Here is a 27,996-nt window from a genome sequence, read left to right as displayed (position 1 = left end):
GGGCGAATGGAACGTTGGGAGTTGTAGTGTTACACTGCATCCAGCGATGAGGGACGGAATGCTTTGATGTGTTCCATTAAGTGTGACAGAGTTGCCTCTTCGTCCCTTGCGCAGGAAAGGATTAAGCGCACGTTTCGTAAGAAACATACGTCAAATTATTGCTGGCCTTTTTCAAAGTTCGAAGTCAGAGAAGGTTTTTATACCATAAACTCTATTGGGTAAGCTTACCTCGGTGAACTACATTACCCAGGACATTACGCGTGTCGATAAAGAATTATTGTATTTGTAGGATTTAAATGTCGTTGTTGCAAGACTTAATGGCAATGCGTTCTCTAAAAGAACTACAATACCCTGTAACCACCCAAGGAAGGCTTTCGTATGTCGGCTGTCAGGTATTCATGAGCTCGTAGTGTCCAGTAAAGCAGGTAGAGCAGCAAATGGTAAAGTATCAAATGCTCGTGCTTTGTTTTGACGTCGTTTCGATCATTTCGAATGCAATTTGACATAGAGATATTACAATAAATTATTTTCACTGCACTTTCAGTCGTGTCTTGTTTGTCCTTCAGGATTTGTCGAGAAGAATTGGATTGTTTTTGGCTTTGTTTACTTCTTTTGAAATCATAACAGTCTCGTTAACTTGTAGCTTGGGTTTACTGTAACTGTGGAATGATGCTAAGAACATGCATGATATCAACCGATTATTATTATTATGAACTTTGCTGGCAGGTTTGATCTCGATCCTGCTGTAACGGTTAGATTGTCATGATGGAGGCTGACATCAAGCTAGTCTACGAGCAGAGGTTCAATGCTGCTGTCAAAGTCATCCAGAATTTACCTTCAAACGGTGAGTAAATGTCACAGTCATTTAGACAGTGTATTGTGTGTTATATTACATTTACATCTAGAAGACGTTTTTATGATGTTATATATCAGCAGTGCACGAACCCTCACCTACTTTCATGTGATCTCTACAGTTTCATAATAATAATAATAATAAAAAAAAAACAGATTATCACTGGTTTCCACGGTCAACGCGATTAACCCACAGTAAATTCATATCACTCTGCGTGTCACGTGATTTATTACCATAAGACAACATCCAAGAGATATTCAAGATGTGAAAATGGAATTTCTGGTATAGTTTCCCCCCCCCAAAAAAAAATGTTATTTATTTTGTGTTTGTGAAACACTTAAGCATATATATATATTTAAATAATTATGTTCACGACATTATTGTGCATTATGACCTAAGAGTGTTTAAAACAACATAAGGAATGCTTATAAAAATATATTTTCTTGTGTGTGTGTGTGTGACAGAGAGAGAGAGAGAGAGAGAGAGAGAGACTGATATCTTCATTTATCCTAATAAATTCAGACATTAATCAAATAAAACTTAATGGTTTAAATGAAATCTTAAATAAATTAGGCTAAACCTATTAAGCTGGATCTTCTTTGGATTTCCACCTAAATATAAAATTTGAGAAATCAACAAATCAACTCTAGATAGATAGATAGATAGATATAACAAATCTAAAATATTAAATATTTCTTAATACACACAATTCTATAATATAAAAATATTGATTTTCTTTCCCCTCCAGGTTCATTTCAGCCTTCGCATAACATGATGCTGAAATTTTATAGCTACTACAAGCAAGCGACACAAGGCCCCTGCAACATTCCCCGTCCAGGATTCTGGGACCCCGTTGGAAAAGCCAAATGGTATTGAACCTGCTAAACGTCCAGATTTCTGAATTCATGAAGAAAGTTTTAGTTAAGATTGTTATTAATTCTTAAACCTGGGGTTTATTTTTTCTCTTATATTCCAGTTTATTAAAAGTAGTTGGCTTTCTAAAGAGCGCAAACAATGTGAGCATTTCCAAAGCACTGCTCTGTTTGCTCTCTCAAGTTAGATTATGGCTCAACCAATGGAGCTTTTTCACATTTCCGGTTCTCTCAGCTGCAGAAGTCGTCATAGTTGAGTAAACGTCTATAGCAGTGAATGGGAAACTACAACAAATATATATTTTGCATTCCAATTTGCTCAAATAGCAAAAGATAATAGTGTTTTCTTGACTATCAAAAAAAGGAAAACAAAAGAGAAAGACGCAGTCAGTAGAGAGAACAACGTCAAATGAATCGTCACTCCCATAGACACTGTATCAGAAACACCTTGCATTAGCGTTAACTAGGGTTTTTTTTTGTAATTTGACGCAAAGGTGATATAATAAACAAAGTGTAGTGTTATAAATGTTCATACATTTAAAAGAAAAGGAAGGTACAAAAAAACTTTGGGGGATTTACAATGCCGATGATCGTTGAAACACGTCATCACAGTCTTGTGAAAAGGCTCCATGGTGTGAGTTTGGGGATGGACTACATGTTAAACCAATGACAGACAAGGGATGTGTTTGAAAATCAGTTTGAAACCAGTCTATTTTTGCAGTTGCATTTGTTGCTGCCAGTGTTGCAAAAATGACACACTTCCCCTTTAAATGAGTTCACAGCATATAGACCAGTGTCCATAACTGTTGAAAGTTCATTGAGATAACAGATCAGTATCAGTAACACATCAGATTTGTTTTATTAGTAACTAACTGAAAGTTCTGCATTTGTACTTCTGCAATAACACAAATCTATTTTAAAGTCTATTTAATGTAACCGAGAGTCAGATGGTTTTCTACACAGACCATTTAACTATGCTTCATACTAGTTGCGTTCTTCTATCTTTTTATACATGCATCTGAGAGTTGTTTTGAAATGTGCAAACCGCTGCCAGAGTTTCAGTTGACTGTGAGATGACAACATCAGTGTTGACAAGCTTATCAGAGCAAAGTTCCTGTTGAACTTTCCTGCTTGCATTTTAGGGATGCGTGGAATTCTCTTGGGGAAATGCCAAAGGAGGACGCAATGGCGGCCTACGTGGAAGATTTGAAAATGGTAGAACGTTTCCCTTTTTTTTTTTTTTTTTTTTGCAGTGTTTGAAAATGTTGTATGGTTTAATGTGATGGTTTGTTGAACTTTGCTGAATAGATCCTGGAAAGTATGCCTGTAACAGATGAGGTCGAGGAGCTTCTGCGGGTCATTGGACCCTTCTATGAGCTCGTTGATGACAAGAGAAAGATAACGCAAGTGTCCGAGTTGAGCACAGGTAATCTGAACAACAGCGCCCTCACGGTGAATCGCACAAAAATGATGCATTTAAAAAGTATGCTTTTCCACACATTTTAAGCATTCAATTATGTTGCTTAAATGGTATTGAGAATATTTTAGGGAAAATTTGGAAAAATGTCATGCAATATCTCAAGATATTATATATATATATATATATATATATATATATATATATATATATATATACAAACTCACACACACGTGTAAATTAACTAACAAATTAAATAAGTAAATGTACAAACTTAAAACTAAATTAATCATATAATCGTTAATTCTTTTGTTACTTTTTATGCTGTTAAATTTGGATTTAAATACGAATGGACATTTATTTGTAAGAAGTATCCATAAAATATAGTTTTTCTATAAATCTAAAGTAATAAAGGCGTAGCTATAGCATCAGTTCAAACTAAACAGAAATCAAGTTGTAGAAAGTCAAATTAAATGTCACATTAAATGAACAATGTTTCTTATAAAGTCTAAGGTCAAAAGTCTTTAATAATTAATTTGACACAAGGACAAAAATCAGTGTTTATTATTATTTGTTTTTTTAATTAGCAAGGACTTAGAATGATTTATGAAGGATCATGAGACATTGAAGACTGGAGTAATAGATGCTGAAAATCCAGCTAAATTACATTATAGCCCCTTTCACACTGCACGTCGGACTCGGCAAATTGCCGGAACATTGCCGGGTCGCCTTCTGTGTGAAAGCGAACACATCTCGGGCATAGGCGGAGTTTCACTTTTGTGCGTGGGGGGGCACCTACCAGCAGATGCGGTGTAGCAGTCGATTCTGTTCCCCTCGGAATGTCTGTTTCCCTTTACGCAAACATACTACAATTCTTGCATAGTTGCCGAGTTACTATACGTACGATCAGAACTAGCGTGCGTTGGAAGCGTGACTGGATGTACGGCAAGTCAAATAGTTCAAAATACCGTCCTAAATCTTAAGCTTGAAAATAAATTTAAGATGAGAGGTTTTTCAACTTGAAATGTAAAAACATAAGACAAAAATAACAGAACAACTGTAAGATGAATAATTAAAAAAAAAAGAACCTAAACGGGAGTGTGAGAATCATTTTACTATGCTGCAGTGTAGCAAGAAATGTGTCCGTTTTTGCTTTCCTTACATCCATGTGTGTTTGGTGCATTTGCATGCGGGTATGTTCAAATCCGTGGAATTTAGGCTACTTTGGGAAATGTTTGATTAACTATTTGGTTGGGTTTATTACACGGATCTGGCAACCCGAGGGACAGACATTCAGAGGGGAGCAGAATCGACTGCTACACCGTCCTCGGTTGCTGTGTCAGTAGCAGCAGTGGAATTGATGGTTGAAGTGCCACAGTTAGAAAACTCCACAATTTTACTAGTGGGTTTATTAAAAAAACGACGCATGTCCATTTTGTTTATCTAGCATTTGGACTAAAGCGGGAACAGAACAAGAAGAGTCCAATCACGTAACTTACCGCAATACTTTGAAGTCCATCAAAATAAGCTTATTTTTCAATATAGTAATTAAAAATAATTAATTCTAAACTTACTCATTATATCCAAAAAAATTCTAAGATAGGACAAATAAAATTAGAAAATATGAATTCTGTATTTATTTTTATTTTTCAAAGCACAAGGCAGTGCCCCCCTTAGCCCCCCCAAACTCCCCCCATGATCTCGGGATTGATTCCTGCATTGAACCCGGGTCGGGGACCTAGTAACATTGGCGGGTTCAGTCCCGAGACGAGCGCTGTGTGAACAAAAGCCAGATCGAATGCCATGTCGAAGTGATGACGCACGTTATCGCGCGACTCTTTTACCGGCTGTTCTGAAGGAATAACAACTTTCACGACAAAAAAATACGTGCAAACTGTAATGAAGCAGAGATCAGTTTGTTCCTCACTTTACGCGCTGACGCTGAGATCGTTTACTAGCTTGAGTGAAAGTATAACATGCCTAACATTTTAAACTCATACATTACACGTCACGCCCTGATGTCACGTGTCGTTACAGGATCTTTACGGTTGTGTGTGAAAGCACGCACATATCCCAGGTAATCACTGGCAGTGTGAAAGTGCCAAATCTAGCGACCCGGGAACAACTGCCGGAACACTTTACCCGTGTATTTGCCGGAATCGCAGTGTGACAGGGGCTTATGATATATATTACAAGTTATTTGAAACTGTAATTGTATTTCACAATATTTAAGATCATATTTTTATTGATAAAATAAATGCAGTCTTGCTGAGAATAACGTAATCTTACTGAGCTCCTACATTAACTCTAATGTGCATGTGCTGTAAATAACTATAAAATCTTGTTAACCTTAATTAACTAAGTACCCCTTTGTTTCACGTTCAGCCCGCTTGGAAAGATTTGCTAGGCAACTCGAAGGCAAGTGAATAGCAGTGTGTTCTCCCAGTGGTCTGTGCCCTTAGTGCCATAGTCCAGGTGTTTCCCAGTGGTTCACTCACTGCTGTTATTAGTGTAGATTTCCAGGTTCTCTATTGGGTTCTAGTGTTTACCAGTACAGCTTTTTGTGAAAGAGTCCTGAAAGAACAGACCTTTTAGAAAGTGTGCATATTTAGAAGTTTCAGAGCGTATCCTCAGTGCATCATCTTACATGCGTATTGTTGTTGTCTCCAGGATTTGGGAGCATGCTAACTTCACCACCCAAAAGTGTCACAAAAAGCATCATCAGGACGATGGAGATGAACGGCAGCCTGGACAGTTACCCCGTCAAAACCGCAGAAACTCCAAAGACTAAATCAACAGACACGGAAGACGGAGAAGATGATAATGAGGAGGAAGAGGAGAAAGATGAAGAAGAGGAGGTTAAAGAAGTGAAGAAAGGTAAATGTTCAATATTACTGTTACTATTGCTGTGCAGATTTTGCAACAGGTTCAAGCTGATTATGCAGATTTGCCAAACTGATCGACAGAAATCTGCTTGGTTTTAAAGTGACTTCTGTGTAAATTGAAATTAACCACATGCAATGGACAATTTTCACCTGCAAACTTTTGGCAAAGACAGCATCTTTCAGAGTTGAATAGTCTTGAATAGTCAAGCACTGAAGGAGGGATATGGAATTACATTTGTTTCAATAATAATGAACGAAACTTAATAAAACGGAACTTAACTTTTTCAGAAACTATCAAAAATATGCCATTACAAAAGAAGAAAAACACAATAAAAATGAAAAAAAATTAACACACTAAATTCTGAATTCATTGCAACAGATTTCGCTTTTGCTTCGCAGTTTTTCGTTTGGTGTTTTGACACAAACCACGAGAAGTTTGTGTCAAAACACCAAACGAAAAACTGCGAACCGTAAGCAAAATCTGTGGCAATGAATTTAGAATCCACGATTGCCGAAAACGAATCTTTGAAAAAAAGTAACAAATAATGAAGCATATTTGAAGAGCCTGTTAAATTTGTGCGACCAAGTTAATTTTTTTAATTTTCATTATGTTTTTTTCTTCTTTTGTAAAGCCATATTTTTGATAGTTTCTGAAAAAGTTACTTTAGTTTTATAAAGTTTCGTTCATTAGTATTGAAACAAATGTAATTCCATAAAGAGACATAAATCATATATAGAAACAAATTCTAGATTATAGTTGGGCTTTGCACAGTACCTACCAACCACCTAGCAACTTCCTAGCCATGCCTTAGCAACCATACAGTATCATGAGCAGTTTTGCATTGGTAAGTGCCACTACATTTTCCTTTATAACACATGTATTAATTATACATGCTTGTTGTTTTGTTCTTTTTAGCCTCACAACCAAAGAAAAGGGCTTCTGCGGGGAGACCTAGAGAACCATTTTCTAATGGGAGTATGAGCCAACATAAAGTCCTTACCAATGGAGCGCACGAGTCTAAGTCTGATCTGAAGAGGCAGGAGTCAGAAGAAGACTCTGAAAGCATCAACCACAACAGAGACGTCATTGAGCTCAATGGACACATCAGAGGTGAGGAGAAGGACACCGACTAAGATCTAGGACATAGCAGTAGATCTCAATCACTCTCTTTATATGTATGAAACAGAAGACGTGTCCAGTTCTCACCATGTGGCCAGTGATTCGGACAGTGAGGTGTTCTGTGACTCTGTCGACCAGTTTTGTGGAGAAGAAGTAAGTAGATTACAGTCTATGCTTACATGATATCTGATTCAGAAATAACTTGATGCTGGGAAGGTAAGATACTATAAAATACTATGGAAGTCAATGGGGACCACAAACTGTTTGGTTACCCACATTCTTTAAAATATCTTCTTTTGTGTTCAGCAGAAGAAAGAAATGCATACAGGTTTAATAGAACTTGTGAAATCTGCATTGGTAAATCTTTTGCCCTCACGCGAAAGTCCCAGCTGCATGGATTCCTATTGAAATGGTACCCCATCCTCTCCTCTGCAATGGTTTCTCAAAATGCATGCTTTTGTTACTGGTATCCAGGGATCTGAGCTACACGTCAGCCGCTCACTGGACGTGGCCGAGGAGAGCCACAGCACACTGTCCTCCTCAGGAGAGATCAGATCACAAGAGGAACTGCTGGGACGGGAGGAAGGCGTACAGCACGGCGGAGAAGACGGTTGGAGCAGCAGAGGAGGTTCTCAGAGACAGGGACTTCCTGTGAATAGAAGTAACAGTTCTGTGGTCAGGAGGGAAAGAGGTACAAACCACAGCAATCATATACAAGCTCGGTTTCTAAACCTTGCTAGCCTTCTTCTATTGGCTACTACTGCTTCTGTTCTGGCCAAATCATATTTCGGCTTTTATGCATATGCTGGGATATGCATACGTGCACGCACTGTATGCATGCAGCCCGGTTTTCCTACTCCCTATGCACTGCAGATGCACCTTTTTATGTGATGATTTGTTTGTCTGCAAAGTGGCAACGCTAGCCCAGCCTGTGGTTATATAGCCCAAAAAAAGAAACTGATGAGACAGCACAACTACAAACCACTGGAGACTAGGGGTGTGTGATATTGAAATGAAATGATAAATTGAAGTTTCTTCAGTCATTTATCAGACGCTTTTATCCAAAGCGACTTACAAGTGGGGACAACAGAAGCAATCGATTGTAGTATTAAAATAACTAAAAACAGATCCAAAACTAAAAGCTAAACTTAAAAATACTCCCTATATACACTTTTTTTTTTTTTATTGAACTGTGTATAATCAATCATATTTGTTATCATGCTAAGATTTAGCAACAAAATAGCTCGCTCACTAGATTGCTTATAGGATATAAATAAAAGACTTTGCCCCCGGTATATTGAATTTTCAATGCCTTCTAACTGTATTCTACTAGGCTGTCAAAGACTAAGAGTTCAACTGTATGCATATGCTATGTATTCTCATCAAATGATGTTGACATGTTGCTTAGTTAACAACTACATGGTGCATATACAAATATATAAACTTTCATGACAACATATGACCTATGCATTGTGAGTGCACGTTAACTTAAAATGATCTCTAGGTTTTGAAACCGAGCTGGAGTCCTCAAGTAAATGAGTTTTTTGGAAACGTTGTTTCATTAATCTGTCAATGAATGTTTGAGCTGTTTGCACATATTGCAGTTGCTTATCCTGTGTATCAGGGTCCAGGTCACCTGCCTTGGGCTCCGGGTCAGCGGGGCCGCAGCAGGGCAGTGGGGGAGATGGGGAGCGCTGGGGGGCGGATGGATCTGTAACACAGAATCTAAACGAACAGATAATCTGTGCTCTGGCCAGACTGCAGGACGACATGCAGAGTGTCTTAGAGAGGCTACACACGCTGGAAGCTCTCACAGCCTCGCAGGTTACAAACCATCACTTTTCACACAGCACAACATATAACACGGTTTAAATATGAGATATGACACTTTTGCTTTGTCATCTGCATCTTCTCAGGCCCGATCCTTAGCACTGCCATCAGACTACTTGTCACCACCTGCAAATAAAGCGAAGAAGGTAAAGTCATTTTAATGAACTGATTGATGGGATGTTTTAAAGAGTTTCAGGAGTTAAAAGGAGAGCATACCTGTAGCTCAAACAGGGTTCGATTCCCAGTGAATGCTTAGACTGATTAAATATATGTGACCCTGGGCAACAAAACAACTCTTTAAGTCGCTAAGGTATATTTGTAACAATAGCCCAAAAATACATTGTATGGGTCAAAATTATTGTTTTATTTTATTTTTTATGCCAAAAAACATAAGGATATTAAGTAGAGATCATGTTCCATGAAGATATTTTGTACATTTCCTACTGTGACGAGTCAGCTGTCTCCTCCCTGGTTATCATCGGCACCCCGTCTTAAATCGCCGCCCTTCACCAGTCTCCCGACAGGAGTGTGTGTGTGAGAGAGAGGAGGAGCGCTGGATGAGCCAGGGTTGGCAGTGTGTGATTGGGATGTGATGTGATGTGAATGGAGCCTCATCACTGCCGCTGTTGAAAAGCCCAATGTGCCTCTCCTCGAGAGACTGGTCTCTTCCCCGTGCATGCACACTGGTGTCCTCGTGGGTTCAGGAAGGGTGCGATGAGGGACTCCCGCGCCACCAGAGACGTGAGCCGCCGGACCTGCGATCTGGACGAGAACTGCACCCATTTACACGGCCGACAGGACAGGATGCCCGGCCGTCCATCACCTGCAAGCACCTCGGCCGACAAGAAGGATGCAACTGCTAGAAGAAGCCGCCGTCCCTCACGCCCCGGACCGAAGAAGGGAGCGCGTGCGGCTGCCGGACTCCGCCCCTTACCTGGAACCCTCCTTCATGAACACTGTCTGACCTACACTAACCCCGCAGCACGACAAGGACACCAGATCCCCTGATTGTTTTGGATACTCTCCCCCTTTGGCCACTTTTTTTCCCCTCATTTGTTTTTTTTTCTGTTAATAAAAGTCTTTCCGAGGCCTGATGCCACGCCCACTGTGTCTGTCATTGGCTCCTCCCACTACACTACTGTAAATATATCAAAACGTATTTTTTTATTCGTAATAAGAATATAAGAATTCATTTGGACAACTTTAAAGGCGATTTTCTCAGTATTGTTTTTGTTCCTTAAATTTCCAGATTTTCAAATAGTTTTATCTCTGCCACATACTGTCCGATCCTAACAAACCATACATCATAGAAAGCTTATTTATTCAGCTTTTAGATTGTGTATAAATCTCAATTTCAAACAGTTGTCACATAAGAGTTGTTTTGTGGTCCAGGGTCACATATGCCTTGAAGGCAGTGAAGTCTCTTTGAATGTCAAATGCATAAATGTAAATTTATGTTACTTTATTTTTTATTAATTTTAACAATGCCATTGCCCCACACTGAGTGCGGACACATTTATCATTATTTTCTCTTTCCAGAAGCCATCCTGGTGGCCTTTTGATGTGTCTCCAGGAACTGTGGTCTTCGCAGTCATCTGGCCGTTCGTGGTGCAGTGGCTCATCCGTCTGTATGTGCAGCGCAGGAGAAGGTCAGCACTGACCAATCAGCTACGTACTGCTAAGATACCATTCTTTTTATTTTAGAAGTATATACACTACTGCTTAAAAAGTTTGGGCTTAGTATTTTTTCTTTTATACGGCAAGGATGCATTAAATTGATTAAAAGTGACAAAGAAATTTGTATTTTCTATTTCAAATAATTTGTTATTTTGAGCTTTCTATTCATCAAAGAATTCTAAAAATCTATATCACAACGTAGATCAGTTTGTTCCTTCATGAAAACAGATTTGGAGAAATTTTGCATTACATCACCTGCTCACCAATCTTCTGCAGTGAATGGGTGCCATAAGAATGAGAGTCCAAACAACTGATAAAAACATCACAATAATCCAGAAGTAATCCACATGACATACAAAGGTATGTTTGTAAAAAAAATAAACAAATCCATCAAGGCATTTTAAATTCGATTTCTAGCCAAATAGAAGTCCATAATCCATTATTGAAGTATTCCATCCTGTTGTCTTCTCACATCAAAATCCATAGATTATTTGTTTAGAACTGTTTGGACTTTTTTTTTTTCTTGTAAATGGTGTTTGATCTGCATATTTCTCCCTTAATTCAGCTGGCTTTTTCACCCGAGAAAGCAATATTATGGATATTTAACTCGTATTTTAGCCAGAAGCCACCATTTGAAGTTAAAAACCTCTTAATTATGGATTCATTTATTACAAATACATATCTTTAACTTCACAAGATATGAATTGATGGACTGGAGTTATTGTGGATTATTGTGATGTTTTTAATCGGCTGTTTGGACTCTCATTCTGACGGCACCTATTCATGGCAAACTTGTATGTTATGTCTGGAATTTTAAGGTTTGGATCATCTTGTTGCAGAAGAATCAACTGAAAGGAATCGACTGATGGTTCGACATCTCTGGAGACCCAGAGGAGAACCGTGTTACACTTTTAGGAGGAGGAGGGTGTTTCCCAGCCTGTCCCGTGATCCCTAACTCCTGCTTTTGCACTATGATGACAACGCTAAGAATTAGCTAATTGAAAGACAGATTCAATGTACGGCGATGCAGCTTATCACAAGCTTTTTGGTACTTATTGTTTTTTAATGCAACAATATGCTAAGTCAGGAATACACGATTTCGATAATTAATAGTCTTAATTTTCCTTATAGTTATAAAAATCCTGTAAATAAAAATCCATTATTAAGGGCATTATAATAACTTTCATGTCGAGGATCTATCATTCAGTGTTTTGCACACTTAGCTGCTAACTCTAGTAAATACTACTGTAGCAATGCGTAGGATGCACTGATGAATACAGCACAGGAGATTTCTGCTTGAATATCTATCGGATTCTTGGCATGTTTAGCAGAAAAAAGGTTTGAACTGTAATGGGAATAAATCAGGAAGTGATCTGCGGTGCTCTTTAAAGCCATAATAAGCTTAAAATGCTTATGGAGTTGACCCTTGTTTGGCAAATCTGAAGAAAGGGTCAGAAGGCAATGTAGAAAACTTCTATGTTCTTCATCCGCTCAACATCCCATCATTATCCCTGGAAAGAACGGACCTATCCGGCTCCCTCTAATGTGTGTAGACACTGAGCAACAGGTCTTAAATATGTCTGAACGTCACTGGCTTAAAGGAATAGTTCAGCTTTACATTTACATTTGGTTAAATGTTATTGCCCCTCAGGACATCCAAGATATAGATAAGTTCTTAATCAGAACCGATTTGGAAAATGTAATTACGTCACTTGTACACCATTGGATCCTATGTAGTAAATGGGTGCCGTCAGAATAAGAGTCCAGCTGATAAAAACATCACAATAATCCACAAATAATTTTGTCTGAATCCGGATGTTGTTTGTTACATTTCACAAGATGTTAACTGATGGACTGCAGTGGTGTGGATTATTGTGATGTTTTTATCAGCTGTATGGACTCTCATTCTGACGGCACCCATTCACTGCAGAGGATCCATGGTGAACAAGTGTAATGCGACTTTTTCTCCAAATCTCTTCTGATGATGAAACAAACTCATCTACATTTTGGACGGGCCTGAGGGTGAGTAGATTTTCAGCTAACTTTTATTTTTGAGTGAACTATTCCAATAAAAACCGAATATCAAAGTAAGTGTCATTTTATAGAGGTGCTCCGATCACGATCGGCCGATCGTTATGCGTATCTCCTCAGTAAAGCCGGTTTTCTAATCAGCGGTTAATTCCATCAGGTGCGTGATTTCACATAGAGCAGCTGTTACTACACAGAGCCGTTGTTAATAGAGAAGATGCGCAAATCACGTTAATTTTCAGCGTTTATTGGCGCATCTTCTCAGTTAACAACGGCTCTGTGTAGTAACAGCTGCTCTATGTGAAATCACGCACCTGATGGAATTAACCGCTGATTAGAAAACCGGCTTTACTGACGAGATGCGCATTAACGATCGGCCGATCGTGATCGGAGCACCCCTATCATTTTATTTGACATAAAAGACAACCAGCTCACTTTAAGGAGGAAAAAAAAGTGCAGGTTTCAGATAATAAAACAGTGGTTAAATAAGGGAAGTTTAAGAGAAAGTAATGATTTAAGAGTTAATTAAGGGAAAATAATGATTTGGTATAAAAAGTTTTTTTTTTTACACCGATTCAAATGTGCAAATATTTTTGGGTCCACTGTATTTTGTCAGAGCATTTCTCAACATGGTCGCATCATTACTAATTTTAATTCATGGCTGTGGTGAATATTTTTGAATATTACTACAAAGACTGTATGCATGAGAAATGTAAAACCGTTTGTCAATGTTTGCAAGGTATAACTGAGATCGAAATCTACCCGGGTTGATCTGCAAAGCACTTTGGATGAATGTGAAGACAGATTAAGAGCTGAAATAAATCTTGTTTGTTATGTTTAGAGCCCTAAGATTATATCGAAGACTAATGAATAATTTACATAGGCTGTTTTTTTTTACTGAGAAATGCAAGGTTTGTTTCATTGTAGTTTGTGTAAATTAGTCAATGTTAATAATTCCTTTAATAATTGTACAGTATATTATAAATGTGCTAAACATTATATTAAAATTGTACTACACCGTAATGTAGCATTTGCATATATCATTGATGTCTGTAATACTACCTTGAATCATCTGTAGAGCAGGAGGTTCTTGATTATTAATGCTTTTGTTTGGGACTAAACACACAAATGTTCCTAATTTGTCTTCTGGACAGATGATCACCGCATGTTTCACCACCGTCACAATAAATGTCATTCAACATGTTAGACTAAAGCATTATTAAAAGCTTTTGGAAACTGGAGTTGTGTATATTCCCATATTGCACTATATTTAATGCTACAATTCACACTTACATCAAATTATAAGCAGTTTATGTATCTGGTAGATTACTTACATATTGTAGTCCATTACGGATTAAAAATGACATGACAAAATTGTACTGTAATTGGATTGCATTGTATTCTGATTGCTTTTGCGTATGACATTATGAAGTACATTAAACATTACATGACACCAAGGTTTCTGTGAACTGTGAATATGTAAATGTGTGAAATATGTATGCATCTTATAAATAGTCAATCCTGTGGGAACTGGACACCAGATCGATCAATTAATTAAAGTTTGCTTACATGTGAGAAACGGCACAGGTTTTAAGATTCAAAGTTAATCCAGAAATTATGTATTTTATTAAACTTGAAACATTTCCAGAATCATTTAAAAATAGGCAAGTGTTATAAACCACATTTTATAAAGTGTGTAAGTATCTATGATTTCTAAACTGACAAGAGATTCATTTTTTTAAGCAGCAAACAACCATGTTCAGAATCATACTTGCTGTAGACTAGTTAAAACATTTAGCGTGATAAAATGAAAGGCCGACAAGCATAGTTTTTACATCACAAGTCTTGTGGCATGTATGTGCAAAAGTTCAAATCCCACCTCAATGCATCTCAGGATGCTTTCAAACATGACGTCATTCTAAACATGTATTTTCAAAAACATACAAAACATGAATAAAGACAGCAGGATGGGGAATAAACGAGCGCTGTGGGATCTGTTTTCATCAGAGCTTCCAGCTGTACCTGAGCTTACTGTGAGAGACCATGGCACTACAGGCTGAAGCCTGAAACCGTGAGATGCTGGGCTGTGTTCCTCGCCTCAAAGTACGAGGTGTCCGTCTCATCATCAGGCTGAGGGATGAAGGGCATAGTCTGATGGTGAAGGTTTACCCAGTCCACACCTTCAAAGAACGGATGAACCTTCAGCTCTACAGAAAGACACAAGAAAACATGAGTGTTGACGTTAGTACACAATTAGTATTGAGAATCGTAAGTATTTTGGTCATTAACCCTTATTAGTTTTAAGAATTCATAAAATGTTGATGCTAGTTCCGTGTGTGTGTGTGTGTGTGTGTGTGTGTGTGTGTGTGCACCTTTTAAGCCAGCCCGTTTGGCTGTATCCATAGTGAGAAGAATCTCTATGGCATTTCTTGAATTCTGGGTTAACTCCTCATCTCCATCTGGCCACGGTATATCTGAACACATCATTCATGAAGCACATCAGACACACCATTCTTCTCATGGTGCAGAGCACAAACCAACCAAGAACTCCATTAACATTTGATTATTCAAATGTGTAGATTTTCCTGGGGGATTATTTCACTCATATGCTGGAACCATTCTGAGATTCAAAATAGTTGACATTAGTTAAGATTGTATTTGGTAACATACAGAACTAACAAATATTGCTACTTACTATGTAGTCACATAATAATTGCTGTTAATAGTGTTCATTTCTTAATTTTTTTCTGAAAAATCCTGTCATATGCACATAAACTGACCACCACTTATAAACAACTACTGAATATTACAGAAACTTAATTTTCTGTAAAGTTGCTTTGCAATGATTTGTATCGTAAAAAGCGCTATACAAATAAACGTGAATTGAAATAAAATTTAATTCATAAGAAAATGTCATTTACATGATAAAAAAAAACTGATTTAAAGAAGGAAAAAAAATGTTGTTTGTTAAGTTTTTTGCATTTTACATCTGTATTATCTTACAGGGGTGGGCAATTTTTCCGATTTTATCGATGAACTTTAATTTACTCATTTTGTTATGCCACAATTTTACTTTCTAGAAATCAAGGAATCACGATTTTGTAAAAATATAGCGCTAAGCGCCATTCACACAGAATGTGCTTTTGTGTTGACAAGATGCGACGCAGTCAGTTGAATGGGTAAAACCTGCAAGAAGATGGGATTTTAAATGGCGTTTCATGCATGAGACACTGCAAGAGACGCGAGCGCAACAGTCAAACACAGAAACAAATAAAACAACTATTGGAAAAGCAGCGCAATCGAAGAAAAAAACGCAAAGAACTACTACCGAATATCTGATATTTCATGTTTGCATCATGATGTCAGGCTGAAAGCTGCAGTTGTTTTAAAGAAAATTTATAGTAAATAAAAGTATACTGGTGTAAGTATACCTAAATACTCACTTATATACTTAAAAGTATATAAATTATATAAATTATCACCTTGACTTTTGAGATTTTCAAAAATAATTTTCCACACATTATTTCTGAACACATAATATGTATAAGACAAGTTTGTATAATACGTAGCTGTAGTTTTTGCATTTTTTCTGCAAAGATATTTAGCAAGTGATTTGTTTAACATTTACATCATGTTGACAAGTTCATGTGTGCTGCACTTTTTTTTTTTTTGCCAAATCGCCCAGCCCTTCCATCTAAATGTACCTCTGTTGAGAATGTTCTGGAACACCAGCTGTGGGGTCTCGTCGTTAAACGGCGGGATTCCTGTCAGGAACTCGAACAGACAAACACCTAACGCCCACCAATCCACCATGAAATCTGTTGGAGAGCCAAACAAATTAAATTAAATAAACTCAGACTCAGAGTTCCACTTCTACAAACATCCACTTTGGTACAAAATGTGTTAGAATGTGACCACTATTATAAAGCGGTGACAGCATTGGTCATAAATTGATTTTGATGGGAAAAGGAATCAGCACAACAACAAAATGTAAAAAAAAAAAAAAAAAAAAAAATGTATGTTACATAAAATAAAATCTTTGCAGAAGTTATCAGACATAATATATTCAAAGCTGACCACCTTGGAGCTGAAAAAAGCCTTCAGCCTAAAAAAAGGTGAAGTTATCATGCCAGCAGTGGCAAATGACTAAATGAAAAAAAAAAAAAAAAAAATTGAATAAATAACTAGGATGTGATGGTGGGCTGCCAGGCTGTTGCTATGCAGTTGCTAGGGTGTTGTGGGTGATCAGAAAGTACAGCTTTAAGTCTCTAGATTTGGCTCAGTCCCTTCTTCGATGGTAACTGTTTGCTAGAAAAGTAATACCACACATACCATCTTCTCAGCAAGCTGCACTAAATGAGGCTTTTTTTGTTTGTTTTTTATTCCTGTAGTACAAACCTGAACTTGTTGAAACTGCTAACCTAAAAGTATACTTCACTTTTCACGCAAATGCTTAGTGTAATCAAAACATAACCTTTCAAACATACTACATTTGACAGTGTGCGCTAAATACTGATCTGTTATCTTCGTTTCTTTCCAAATTTGTGCCAAACACTCTGCACAGAACACCTAGTGTACACATATTTGTTAAACCCACATTATAGTTTAGTTTTATATCAAATATATCTGTCAGTTTTTATTCATTCAGTAGAGAATGCAAACATTCATTTGGAAAAAAATAAATAAAAATGTTGTACTAACTTGTACTTTTTGTACTAACAAGTTGGTTTAAGCAAAATAAAAATATGAGATATAGTAAATTATGCTAGCACAATATGTGTGTATATGTTAACTGTTTGTCAAAACTGATCCCCAAACCATCCCACAGTCTTCCAGCCAAACTGGTATTCCCACCCCAAACTCACACCATTGGTTTTATCAGTTGTCAGTATCTCATTCCACTGAAAACAAAGAGAGCAATGTTTGGAAACCACCATAAAGTTTGCGCTCACAGTTTTCAGGAAGTCAAGCCACAAAGGACTTTTACTTGACTCCATAAACTGGGACACCAGAAAATATTTTCCCCTAAATTTCATTAGAACATCCCAGAATCCCAAAGAACCATCGTAATAACATCCCAACAGGGTTCAGACAGCGTTTCTGAAGCATTAAGGATGATGAATAAGAAGCCACCAATCACAAAACCCGTAACAGAATTAGTCAGCCACGTCCTTTACTAAAGGCCCCGATATACGAAAAAAGAAGAACGAACAAGTGAAAGAATCAGGCCAAAACAAAGTTTGTTTGACATTTGTTTCAGGAGTTTAAAGCATCTTGCCAAAACAAACGTCCCGTAAACAGTCAGCTGACTGCTAAACATCTTCAAACTACCATTGGTCCATGGCCATTACGCAACAGGTAGGTGTGATCTGTGGTTGCACCTTCTTTGAATTGAGTATATCGGGGCCTTACTGCGGAAAAGCTGCCCACACATGCGCCAACATCTCTATGGCCTGGAATCTGACCTGAATACCTTTTAGCATACTTACCCCAGCGACGTACAGACTCTGAAACTAAAACATAGTATCTGTTACTGAAGGCAAAGTGCTAAATTCAGTCCAGCTTTATATTGAATGAGTTAAAGTGATGGTTCATCCAAAAATGTAAATTCTGTTGTTTTAAACCTCTACGAGTTTCTTTCTTCTGTTGAACAAAAGATAATATTTTGCAGAATGTGTGAAGCAAACAGTTGATTTCACTTCCATAGTATGGAAAAATGTACTATGGACGTTAATGGAGAGCCTCAAATGTTTGGTTACACACGTTACTGATGGTTACGGGCAGGTTTAGTGGTATAGTTAGGTTTAAGGGAGTGTCAAGGTGTAGGGGTAGGTATTATATACATAATTACAGCAATTAAATACAACAAATTATTACACCAAGGTATGCAGGATTTACAGTATAATGTATTAAGTACAATGTAGAAAACTTCTATATACAGAGTAAGTGGACCAATTAAAATAATTTAATCACATTTAAAGACACTTGATATAAAATTAAATCGCAAAATTCTATAATACTAATCAAAAACTGGCCTGATGACCAAGTCTACTTTACTACTGTGTGTGTAAAGTAGTACTGTCAAATCGATTTATCGCGATTTATCACATCCAAAATAAAAATGTTTTTGACGTGTGTGTGTGTTGTATATTATCTATATATAAATACACACATACAGTAAATATTATGAAAATATTTACATGCATATATTTATATTCCTGTAATTTTTAAATATAAACATGCGTGTGTGTGTATTTATATATTATACATAATAAATATATACAGTACACACACACACATATGTCAACACAAACTTTTATTGTGGATGCGATTAATCGATTTGACAGCACTAGAGTAAAGTAAAAATGATGCCAATCCAATTTTGACTTTATTTCAGCATTTTTCTGTACATCTTATTAATATTATATCACATACCAGCATTACATGGGCTACTGGACACCCTGTTCTCTCAGCTATAGCAAAATCCATAATGGTTTACTATTATCATTACCAGATATTAGAACCATTAGAGACCAACACATATTTTTCTGTACAGTCAGTGACCACTCAAACTTACCATGAGGTTTGCCTAACAAAAGTTCTGGCGCCAAGTAATCAGGAGTTCCCAGGATAGGAGCCCTTTCTACACGTTCTGGACCTCTACGAACACTTTTTGGTGTCCTATAGGGAGTGTGAGACATAATCATCTGCTGTGGAGTCTAGAAAATAATAAGAAAACATTCATTATTTTCCAATTCAAATTTAAATTCTTTTTGTTTAGATTTGTTTGAGTTCAAAAAGACTCTAATGGCGCTTTTTCCACTGCATTATATGACTTGGTACGCGTTTCCACTGCAGTTTAGTACCACTTTAGAGTGGGCGGGATTATAAACGTATTTACAGTTGCACCGCCTCTACTGCCGCTACTCGTAAAAAACTATTTCATCCTGCATCGCCCCATTTTGCTGGCTGTGCTGATATAAATCTAGTTCTGTTGTGTTTGTGTCTTAAGTTTGTCGCAGAGTTTACACGTCATGTTTTGGTAATGAAACGGTACTATTCACTTGGAACCTTAACCAAAGTATCGTACCGTATCGAACCATACTGTGCCATACCATGCAGTGGAAGAGTGCCATTAGAGGCTCCTCACCTGGTAAAGTGAGCCGCTCAGACTGGGCCTTTTCTTCTGAACCGGAGTCACTGCAGTCTGGGCATTGTGGAAGGAGGTTGATGCAGACATTTCCATGGCATCCAAAGAGGCCAGGCTGAGATGGGACATAGACGAGCGGTTTATGGAGCTGCAGTAGCTCCTGAACGCAACCACATTCTTGGGTTTGAGGAAGCCAGGCGATTTGACCATACTGTCAGACAATCTATGAGGATGGTTAAGAAGGGAACGCTCGGATTTAGTCCTATGCTGCTTTGCACTGCTATGCTTCGGTGTAGCCAACGTGGGTCGGGCCGCCGGTGTGACTACGGAAATCTCATTTTCATCCAGCTCCTCAAAAGAGGACAACAAAGTCTCTTGTTTCAAGTCCTTCGATTTGTGTGGTGTGTCAGCAGCCACTGACATTTCATGGGCCGAGCCATCCGAATCTAAACTAAGGCTTCTTTTGATATCTCGGTCATCACCAGGTGAGGTCGGAAAACTCGAGTTGGCCTCTGATTTAAGCAAAGCCACCTCCTCACCTTGATCTTCAAGATCACAGAAGAGATTTTTGGCCACAGCTATGGGACTAGATTGCTTTGGGCCCATTCTCTCATTCATCTGAGATGCACTTTTACCATCATCAAGCCCTACAATTGAGAAAATTCCTGTCAAGCCTGTGTGGGCCCTTGAGTTGTCCTTAGGAATGTGGAAAGATCTCTTGTAGACGGTGTTGTTTTTCTTGCAATGGATCTCAGCCTGTTCTGGGCTCTTCTCTACTTCGTCAAAAGCTCTCTTTACTGAGGATTTGGGCTCTGTTGGGAGCTCTGGTTTCATAAGACCGTTCCCAACTGACTGATGGGGATCAGCCTTACCCAGTGGAGTAGTACATTGGTCGGACGCACTGAATTGAAGCCTCTTTGCAGAAATATCTGGTTTAATATTCCTGCTATTGTCCACTTGGTTACTGAGCGGAGTCAAAACGGTGCTGTGATCTTGAGCTCGTGCTGGAAATGTCTTCCTCCTTTCCGTATGTGTCAAGGGAATGTTTCTTGGCGTTCTATTTCCTACTTCTTTTCCGTTTAACTGTTGAAGGTTCTCGTCTAGTAAATTCTACAAATACATGACATTTTCAGGTTAGTTCCTTTTAACGGCGTAACATTAAAAAAACTGCTTTTTTTTTTTTAAATAAATACTTTTATTCAGCATGATTATAATAAATTGCTCATAAATATATTTAATTATATTTTTAACATTTTAAAATATTTATATGTCAAATAAATGTTGTTCTTTTAAACCTTCTATCCATCAAAGAATCCTGGAAACTGTTTTCAACATTAATAATAATAATTGTTACGTAAGCACCAAATCAGAACAAAAATGATGATTAGTAATTTTAGTAATATTTAGTGATTTTATTTTACATAAGGATGCACAATATATTAAACAAGAAGTCAAGATTTTGTCATTTATCTGCATTTGTCACTGAATATTTATTTGTGCTGCTCACTTCCTGTTTACTTTGATTACATTTTCCTTTATCGACGGACCAAAAAACACTATTTTCATAACACTGTGAAATGTAATCTCAACAGGGCTTGAATTTCGGCACGAGATTACTCATAATTCTACCGATTCCCGTAGTTTTCGCACTTGTAATGTGGGGAATTCCCACAAATATTTCAGCGTGAAAGACGCTCGGGACAGATGACAGACTGTATCACTTGCACGTGCTTTTGATTCGAACAATTTGAAACATTCAAGAGCTCAACTAAGTAAATGCGCACTCACTGTGAGACCCCTTTCTGTGAGCTCACACCCAAAGAGTATACGAGCAACTTCACAATGAAGTTGTGTTGCATCTTATTGTGTGTAAATGGGCAAATACACATAAAATTATTTCCAAATGCCCGTCTTGATGAGTATTCATATAAACAGATGATTTAATGCTTACCATTGTCAATATATAGGCTACTGAGTGAATGTAAACAGTTCAGAAACAAATGTAACAGTCAGATCCGTGCATGAGGATACTCCACCCCGTAAAAGCTTTGTTCGTATTCGGAACACAATTTAAGATATTTTGGATGAAACCCGGGAGGTTTGTGACTGTCCCATAGACTGCCAAATAAGTTACACTGTCAAGCTCCAGAAAAGTATATAAGACTACATCAGAATAGTCCATCTGCCATCAGTGCTTCAACCATAACATTATGAAGTGACGAGAATTTTGTATGGGAAGAAAACAAAAATAACGATGAAAGCATACAGATATATAAAGATAAACAGAGGAGACTGGTGACAAAGCAATTGTTGAAAAATGTCATTATTTTTGATTTCTTCATGTACAAAAAGTATTCTCGTCACTTCATAACGTTACGGTTGAACCACTGATGGCAAATGGAATATTCTGACGATGTCTTTCATACTTTTCTGAACCTTTACAGCGTAATTAACTTGCCAGTCTATGGGACAGTCACAAGCCTCCCGGTTTTCATACACAATATCTTAAATTGTGTTTCGAAGACGAACGAATCTTTTACGGGTTTGGAACCACGTCTTTTTCAGTTAAAATAAAGTAAATTTAGAGTTTGAAATCAAAGTATCTTCCTCAAAACACAAATACACTGAGTGACAAAACAATTAGGTTGGATGATTGCGGTTTAAAAATGTCAACAAAACAAATACCCTAACTCCCTCAATAAAAATCCCCCCATAAGAGCCACATAAATGGGGAATCCCCCCATTTTCCAAAACCATGCCATGCTCAAATTGAACATCCATTTTTCAAACCGTACGTTATAATGTTGTGTTGCTTAAGCCCCTTTCACACTGCCATTCCGGCAAATACAGGGGTAAAGTGTTCCTGTAATTGTTCCCTGGTCGCTAGATTTGGCACTTTCACACTGCCAGTGATGACCCGGTATATGTGCGTGCTTTCACACACAACCCTTGAAGATCCCGTAACGACACGTGACATCAGCGCGTGACGTGTAATGTACGAGTCGACAACGCTTGGAACGTTATACTTTAACTGAAGCAAGCAAACGATCTCTGCGTCAGCGCGGAAAGTGAGGAACTAACTGATCTCTGCTTCATTACAGTTTGCACATATGTTTTCGTCGCGAATGTTGATCTTCCTTCAAAACAGCCGGTAAAAGAGTCGCGCGATAACGTGCGTCATCACTTCGATACCGAATTAGATCTGGCTTTTGTTCACACAGCGCTCGTTCCGGATCGATTACCGCAATGTTACTATGTCCCCGACCCGGGTTCGATTCGGTAATCAATTCCGGGACGTGGTTGCTTTCACACAGAAGGCGACCAGGCAATGTTACGGGAATATTGCGGGTCCGACGTGCAGTGTGAAAGGGGCTCTACATTCATTTTAAAGGGGGGGTGAAATGCTATTTCATGCATACTGAGTTTTTTACACTGTTAAAGAGTTGGATTCCCATGCTAAACATGGACAAAGTTTCAAAAATTAAGTTGTACGTTTGAAGGAGTATTTTTGTTCCCAAAATACTCCTTCCGGTTTGTCACAAGTTTCGGAAAGTTTTTTTCGAGTATGGCTCTGTGTGACGTTAGATGGAGCGGAATTTCCTTATATGGGTCCTGAGGCACTTCTGCCGGAAGAGCGCGCGCTCCCGTAGAGCAGAGCACTGAGAGCAGAGACATGTACTGGTCAGAGCGATTCACTGATCAGAGCGAGAGCGTCGCGAAATGTCACAAAAGAAGTGTGTTTTTGGTTGCCAGGGCAAGACAACCCTGCACAGATTACCAAAAAGAAAACAGCATTAAGGGACCAGTGGATGGAGTTTATTTTTACAGAGCATCAACGGAGTTGTGCAAGTGTTTTTGTTTGTTCCCTGCATTTCGAAGATGCTTGTTTACAAGGCCCAGTTTGACGACGGATTTGCGTATCGTTTATTTCTTAAGGATGATGCAATCCCAAGGAAAAAGGGTCACGATCGTGTGTTAGAACCGCAGGCGGTGAGTAAAACTGCTTCAAATATCTCTGCCTCCTTATTAGTGCGTCCGCCTCCCATGCCAGAGACCCGGGTTCGAGCCCCGCTCGGAGCGAGTCGTTGCTGCTGCTGCTCTCGTTCAGTTTCAGCCTCTGGATCTGATTCTGGATCATAAATAAACGGCTGAATCTGACTGTAAGCCATGGTTTGTTTTGGATGATGGGTTTTCCCTCAAGGTAATGTCACAGCTTCCACATCCTCTCAACGCAAAAGCCTACTGGCGCTCGTGATTCTTTAGCTCCGCCCACACGTCACGCCTCCAGCCGGTCGTGTTTTTCCAGGAAAAATCGGTACAGACTATCTTTCTCTTATGAATATAATAAAACTAAAGACTTTTTGGATTTATGAAGGATGCAGTACTACTCTATATGTACTCAAGATTAACAGGATATTGAGTGAAAACGAGCATTTCACCCCCCCCCCCCCCCTTAAATGATTGATTATAGCTAGTTTTTAGTATGTCTCTTCTTTACTCAAGTATACAAAATGTGTTCCTCAATGCTCTATATGAAGCAGCTCTTTCTAAAACAGTAATGCTGATACAAAACCTGCTCATCTTCCCACATCGGGCTGACACAGTCTTCAGAATCAGTAGCCGATGGTAACAGGCATGAGTGGGCACTCCCAGCACTCAGATTCTCAAATCTCTTCCTTGTTTTCATCAGCCTCGGTGTCAAACTTCTAGCCAGCAGGCCCGGACTGAACACACAGCTGGATCCTACAGAATATGCCATGTTACGCTTTACATTGTTCTACTAGAGCAAAAACAATGATAGACTGTCAATGCACATTTTTCTGACATGTACCTAGAGCTCGAGTTGTGCACGCTGGTGAATTCAGGTGATCAGCTCGTCTCTTCAGCAGAGGCGAACACAGAGAACTATTCCTCTGCTTGACGTTTCCACACGACATGGGGCTTCCCAACATTGTGCTGCTGTGACGCTTGCCCTCTGTCACTGGAGTATTCTGCCAATTCAAGTCGAAATATAACATTATACAAGCCGTTTCAAACATGTTGTGGACATGATGATTTAATGATATAGCAGGGCTAAACAATACAGATGACCAACTGTCAGTGAGAGAGTTTCAGGCCAGTTAACAGAACATCAATTTACATCACTACATCTTATGTGCTGATCAGGTCCGTGCATTTGTACACCTTGGAAAATTACATTTGTATTTATTTATAAAAAATAAAAAAAAAACATATTGTTGAGCCATGTAATAGACATATTAAATGATTCTGCAAATCTACTCACAAGACCAAGAGAGCTTATCAGTGACAGAACTTGACCAGGTGTCCTGAAATAATCTTTCTCAGGTTTCACCAAAGAAGGTGTGGTTAAAATGTCCATCAGGTTTAGTTCTGGAGGACAGGGAAGGAAAAGCTTGTTAATATCACAACAAAGACAAAGTATTTGAACATGTTTGGCTGATATAGAAAGAAAGAAATAAACCTAATAAAAACATACCCCGGTCAAGTTTAACCTTGGAGAGCCCAAAGTCGGTGAGCTTAATGTGACCCTCGTTTGAGATGAGCATGTTGTCTGGTTTTAAGTCCCTGAATCGATAAAAAAAAAAAAAAAGGGTGTCAGTTTGACAAACACTGACTAAGAATGACTCCTAATTCTCCTGTGAATATACCTGTGAATAATTCTGTGTCTGTGAAGGTAATCCAGAGCGAGTGCCACCTCGGAGATGTATTTCAGAGACATGTCCTCATCAAAGTACCCATAAATATGAAGAAGTGATTTCACATCTCCACCGATCAGATACTCCATCACCTATAAATCAATCAATCAATCTATATATATATATATATATATATATATATATATATATATATACAAATGCATGCACCATTTAAAATTTCACATCTAAAATATACCCAAAAATGAAAATTAGTTGAAAATGTACTCACCCTTCCCAAGATGTAGATGACATTGTTTATTCAACAGAACAGATTTTTGATAAATGTAGCATTACATCACTTGCTCACCAATGAAGAGAATGGGTGCTGTGAGAATGAGTCTAAACAGTTAATAAAACATCATCAATTTATGTACAAGTAATCCACATGACTCCAGACCATCAGTTAATCTCTTATAAAGTGAACAACTGCATGTTTGTAATGAAAAAAATAAAAAATAAAAATACATTAGTATGTTGTTGTTTTTTATCTTATAATATTGCCTTCACCAATAAAACGGTTCTAAATGAACATGTTGGTGAGTATTGATGTGATAGCACAAAAAGTTAATTTTTTTTGATGCCTTTATTGATTTGTTTCTTACAAACACACAGTTTTCACTTCACAAGACATTAACTGATGGACTTATGTAGTGTGGATTACTTGTGGTGATTTTATTAGCTGTTTGGACTCTCATTCTGACGGCACCCATTCACTGCAGAGCATCCATTGCTGAGCAAGTGATGCAATGCTACAATTCTCCAAAGCTGTTCTAATAAAGTAACAAACTCATTTACGTCTTCGAGGCCTGAGGGTCAGTTCGTTTTCAGCTAATTGTCACTTTTGGGCGTTTTTGAAAAGTGACCTGTACATGTTTTCATACCAGATAGACTTTCGTTGCAGTTTGAAGAGAGTAAAACAGGTGCACAATAAAAGGACTTTTACTGAGAGCGAGAGCATCTCTCTCAGCTTTCATCTGATCAGCCATGTTCTTATCCACCATGTCTGCTTTCTTCACCACCTGTCACACACACACACACACACACACACACACACACACACACACACACACACACACACAAACAACATCACTTGTTTATTGGTGCTAATAATAAAGAATGGTTAAATGGTTGTGAAAAAACTGTATATCATTATTTTAAATACCATGGCGTGTAGATCTGAAATACAAATATGTAGCATTTTGTACAAAACATAATTAAGTATCTGTATATAACGTTACCTTGATAGCATAGAGTTTGGAGGTGCATGTCTTCCTGGCGAGGTAAACCTTCCCGAAGGCTCCTCGGCTGATGGGTTTGACCAGAGTAAAGTCCTCGATGGAGGGAGCTTTCACTGCGCTGTGTGAGCCTTCAGATGACATCCCACGAGCTTCCATCGCTGCTGACTCTTTAGATGTTCATTTATCACAATTAATTCACTAGAGTTAGATCACTAGCTAGTCTCGTCAGATGGTCCTCATTCAGAATACAAACACGATTTATGGTGATTCTTCTTTTGAAAATCAATTACATATCACCACGAATGTTTTTACACGCTACATGTATTCGGTTTGTATTAGTTTAAACGAGCTGTTCAGTCCATTCTCACTGCTGTTGACAGCGACTCGTTTGTTTTGAAATTTGAAATGAGCGACTTACATTTGGGTCCTAAGACGCAGTGGTTTAACTCAGTCGCCTCGAACGTATGAAATTAAATAGTCAACTAGGGATTTTTTTATGTTTATTAAAGATTGTATTAGCACTTATATTTATTTTATACGTGATATACTTGTTGTTTAATTCTTGCAATATAAAATTACTGTTCAAATTTCTGTAAAACGAATCAGGCAAAGATGTCGGCTACTTTACAGGTCTTTAAGGAGTGGAGGAGGCGCCAGAATCATAGACAGTAAAAGAAATGGACACAGCGACCCCATTGGAACTCAATTGAGACAAATGAAGCCCAGTTTTAGCGTTTTTTAGCACTTCCGTTTCTGACGCGCAGACTCAAACGAAGCTTGACGACGTCAGCAACCTGTCTGGCAGATGTAAATCTTCTAGTAGCTGTGCGTGAAAACTGCCATCGTTAATCTTGCAGAGTAGGCGAGCTTGAGCGGGGAGTTCTTTGTCGTGAGTGAGCAGGAGTAAGTTTTCTGATTAATTATTTTGTATAGTATTTTAAAATGTACCGACAGTACGCCATATTAAGTTAATTGCCTGCGAGCTTCTCCTCCTGTCTGTACGGTAATGCGACAGAGAGCCGAGCGGTTATGACGCAATCGTTAGCCTATTTTTTACAAAAACTGTTCATACGGGGCCATAATGTAACATAGAAGGTAATGGAGACCTTTATACATTGTCGTGTATCTTTAGAAATAAATAATGGACAAACAGAGTCTTCAAACGCCTCAGATGTAAAGTTATTCGCTGTCAAAGTGACGCCAAAATGA

The 27,996-nt window shown here is 38.2% G+C and overlaps 2 protein-coding genes across 6 annotated transcripts; one reads left to right on the top strand and one right to left on the bottom strand.

Annotated features, from left to right (window-relative positions):
* Positions 1-26: 26 nt before the first annotated feature.
* On the top strand, positions 27-12,268 carry LOC127946435 (acyl-CoA-binding domain-containing protein 5A). Of its 5 annotated transcripts, none has more exons than XM_052543017.1 (13): positions 27-218; positions 727-844; positions 1,602-1,722; positions 2,868-2,940; positions 3,034-3,151; positions 5,813-6,019; positions 6,944-7,138; positions 7,215-7,300; positions 7,622-7,838; positions 8,772-8,971; positions 9,064-9,123; positions 10,517-10,626; positions 11,473-12,268. In XM_052543017.1, exons 2-13 carry the CDS (start codon positions 763-765, stop codon positions 11,504-11,506), a joined length of 1,503 nt encoding a protein of 500 aa, XP_052398977.1. In that variant the 5' UTR covers positions 27-218; positions 727-762; the 3' UTR covers positions 11,507-12,268. The 5 variants fall into 5 exon arrangements, with proteins under 5 accessions (XP_052398977.1, XP_052398978.1, XP_052398979.1 ...); XM_052543018.1 differs by lacking the exon at positions 27-218 and adding an exon at positions 301-440 and having other exon boundaries at positions 7,218-7,300; XM_052543019.1 differs by lacking the exon at positions 27-218 and adding an exon at positions 302-440 and having other exon boundaries at positions 11,494-12,268.
* Positions 12,269-14,285: 2,017 nt separating this feature from the next.
* Positions 14,286-27,395, bottom strand: LOC127946431 (serine/threonine-protein kinase greatwall). Its single transcript, XM_052543001.1, has 12 exons — positions 26,788-27,395; positions 26,431-26,568; positions 25,502-25,641; positions 25,330-25,418; positions 25,117-25,223; positions 24,664-24,823; positions 24,406-24,575; positions 19,833-20,942; positions 19,260-19,401; positions 16,387-16,500; positions 15,055-15,156; positions 14,286-14,889 (listed from the first exon to the last, which is right to left on the bottom strand). The coding sequence occupies exons 1-12, from the start codon at positions 26,941-26,943 to the stop codon at positions 14,732-14,734; spliced, it is 2,586 nt and encodes an 861-aa protein (XP_052398961.1). The 5' UTR covers positions 26,944-27,395; the 3' UTR covers positions 14,286-14,731.
* Positions 27,396-27,996: the final 601 nt, after the last annotated feature.

Source organism: Carassius gibelio, chromosome A24, assembly GCF_023724105.1.
Source record: "Carassius gibelio isolate Cgi1373 ecotype wild population from Czech Republic chromosome A24, carGib1.2-hapl.c, whole genome shotgun sequence".
NCBI classification, from domain to species: Eukaryota; Metazoa; Chordata; class Actinopteri; order Cypriniformes; family Cyprinidae; genus Carassius; species Carassius gibelio.
This window is presented reverse-complemented; position numbering and strand designations above follow the sequence as displayed.

What these genes read in the sequence shown, in the direction of transcription:
- LOC127946435 (XM_052543017.1), top strand. Translation starts at nt 763, where the DNA reads ATGATGGAGGCTGACATCAAGCTAGTCTACGAGCAGAGGTTCAATGCT. An exon ending in GGTTAAAGAAGTGAAGAAAG is followed by an intron (nt 6,020 to 6,943) that starts GTAAATGTTCAA and finishes TGTTCTTTTTAG; the next exon opens with CCTCACAACCAAAGAAAAGG. An exon ending in ACCAGTTTTGTGGAGAAGAA is followed by an intron (nt 7,301 to 7,621) that starts GTAAGTAGATTA and finishes ACTGGTATCCAG; the next exon opens with GGATCTGAGCTACACGTCAG.
- LOC127946431 (XM_052543001.1), bottom strand. Translation starts at nt 26,943, where the DNA reads ATGGAAGCTCGTGGGATGTCATCTGAAGGCTCACACAGCGCAGTGAAA. An exon ending in CCAAACTCTATGCTATCAAG is followed by an intron (nt 26,569 to 26,787) that starts GTAACGTTATAT and finishes TGTGTGTGACAG; the next exon opens with GTGGTGAAGAAAGCAGACAT. An exon ending in TTTGTTAGGCAAACCTCATG is followed by an intron (nt 16,501 to 19,259) that starts GTAAGTTTGAGT and finishes GCTCTCCAACAG; the next exon opens with ATTTCATGGTGGATTGGTGG.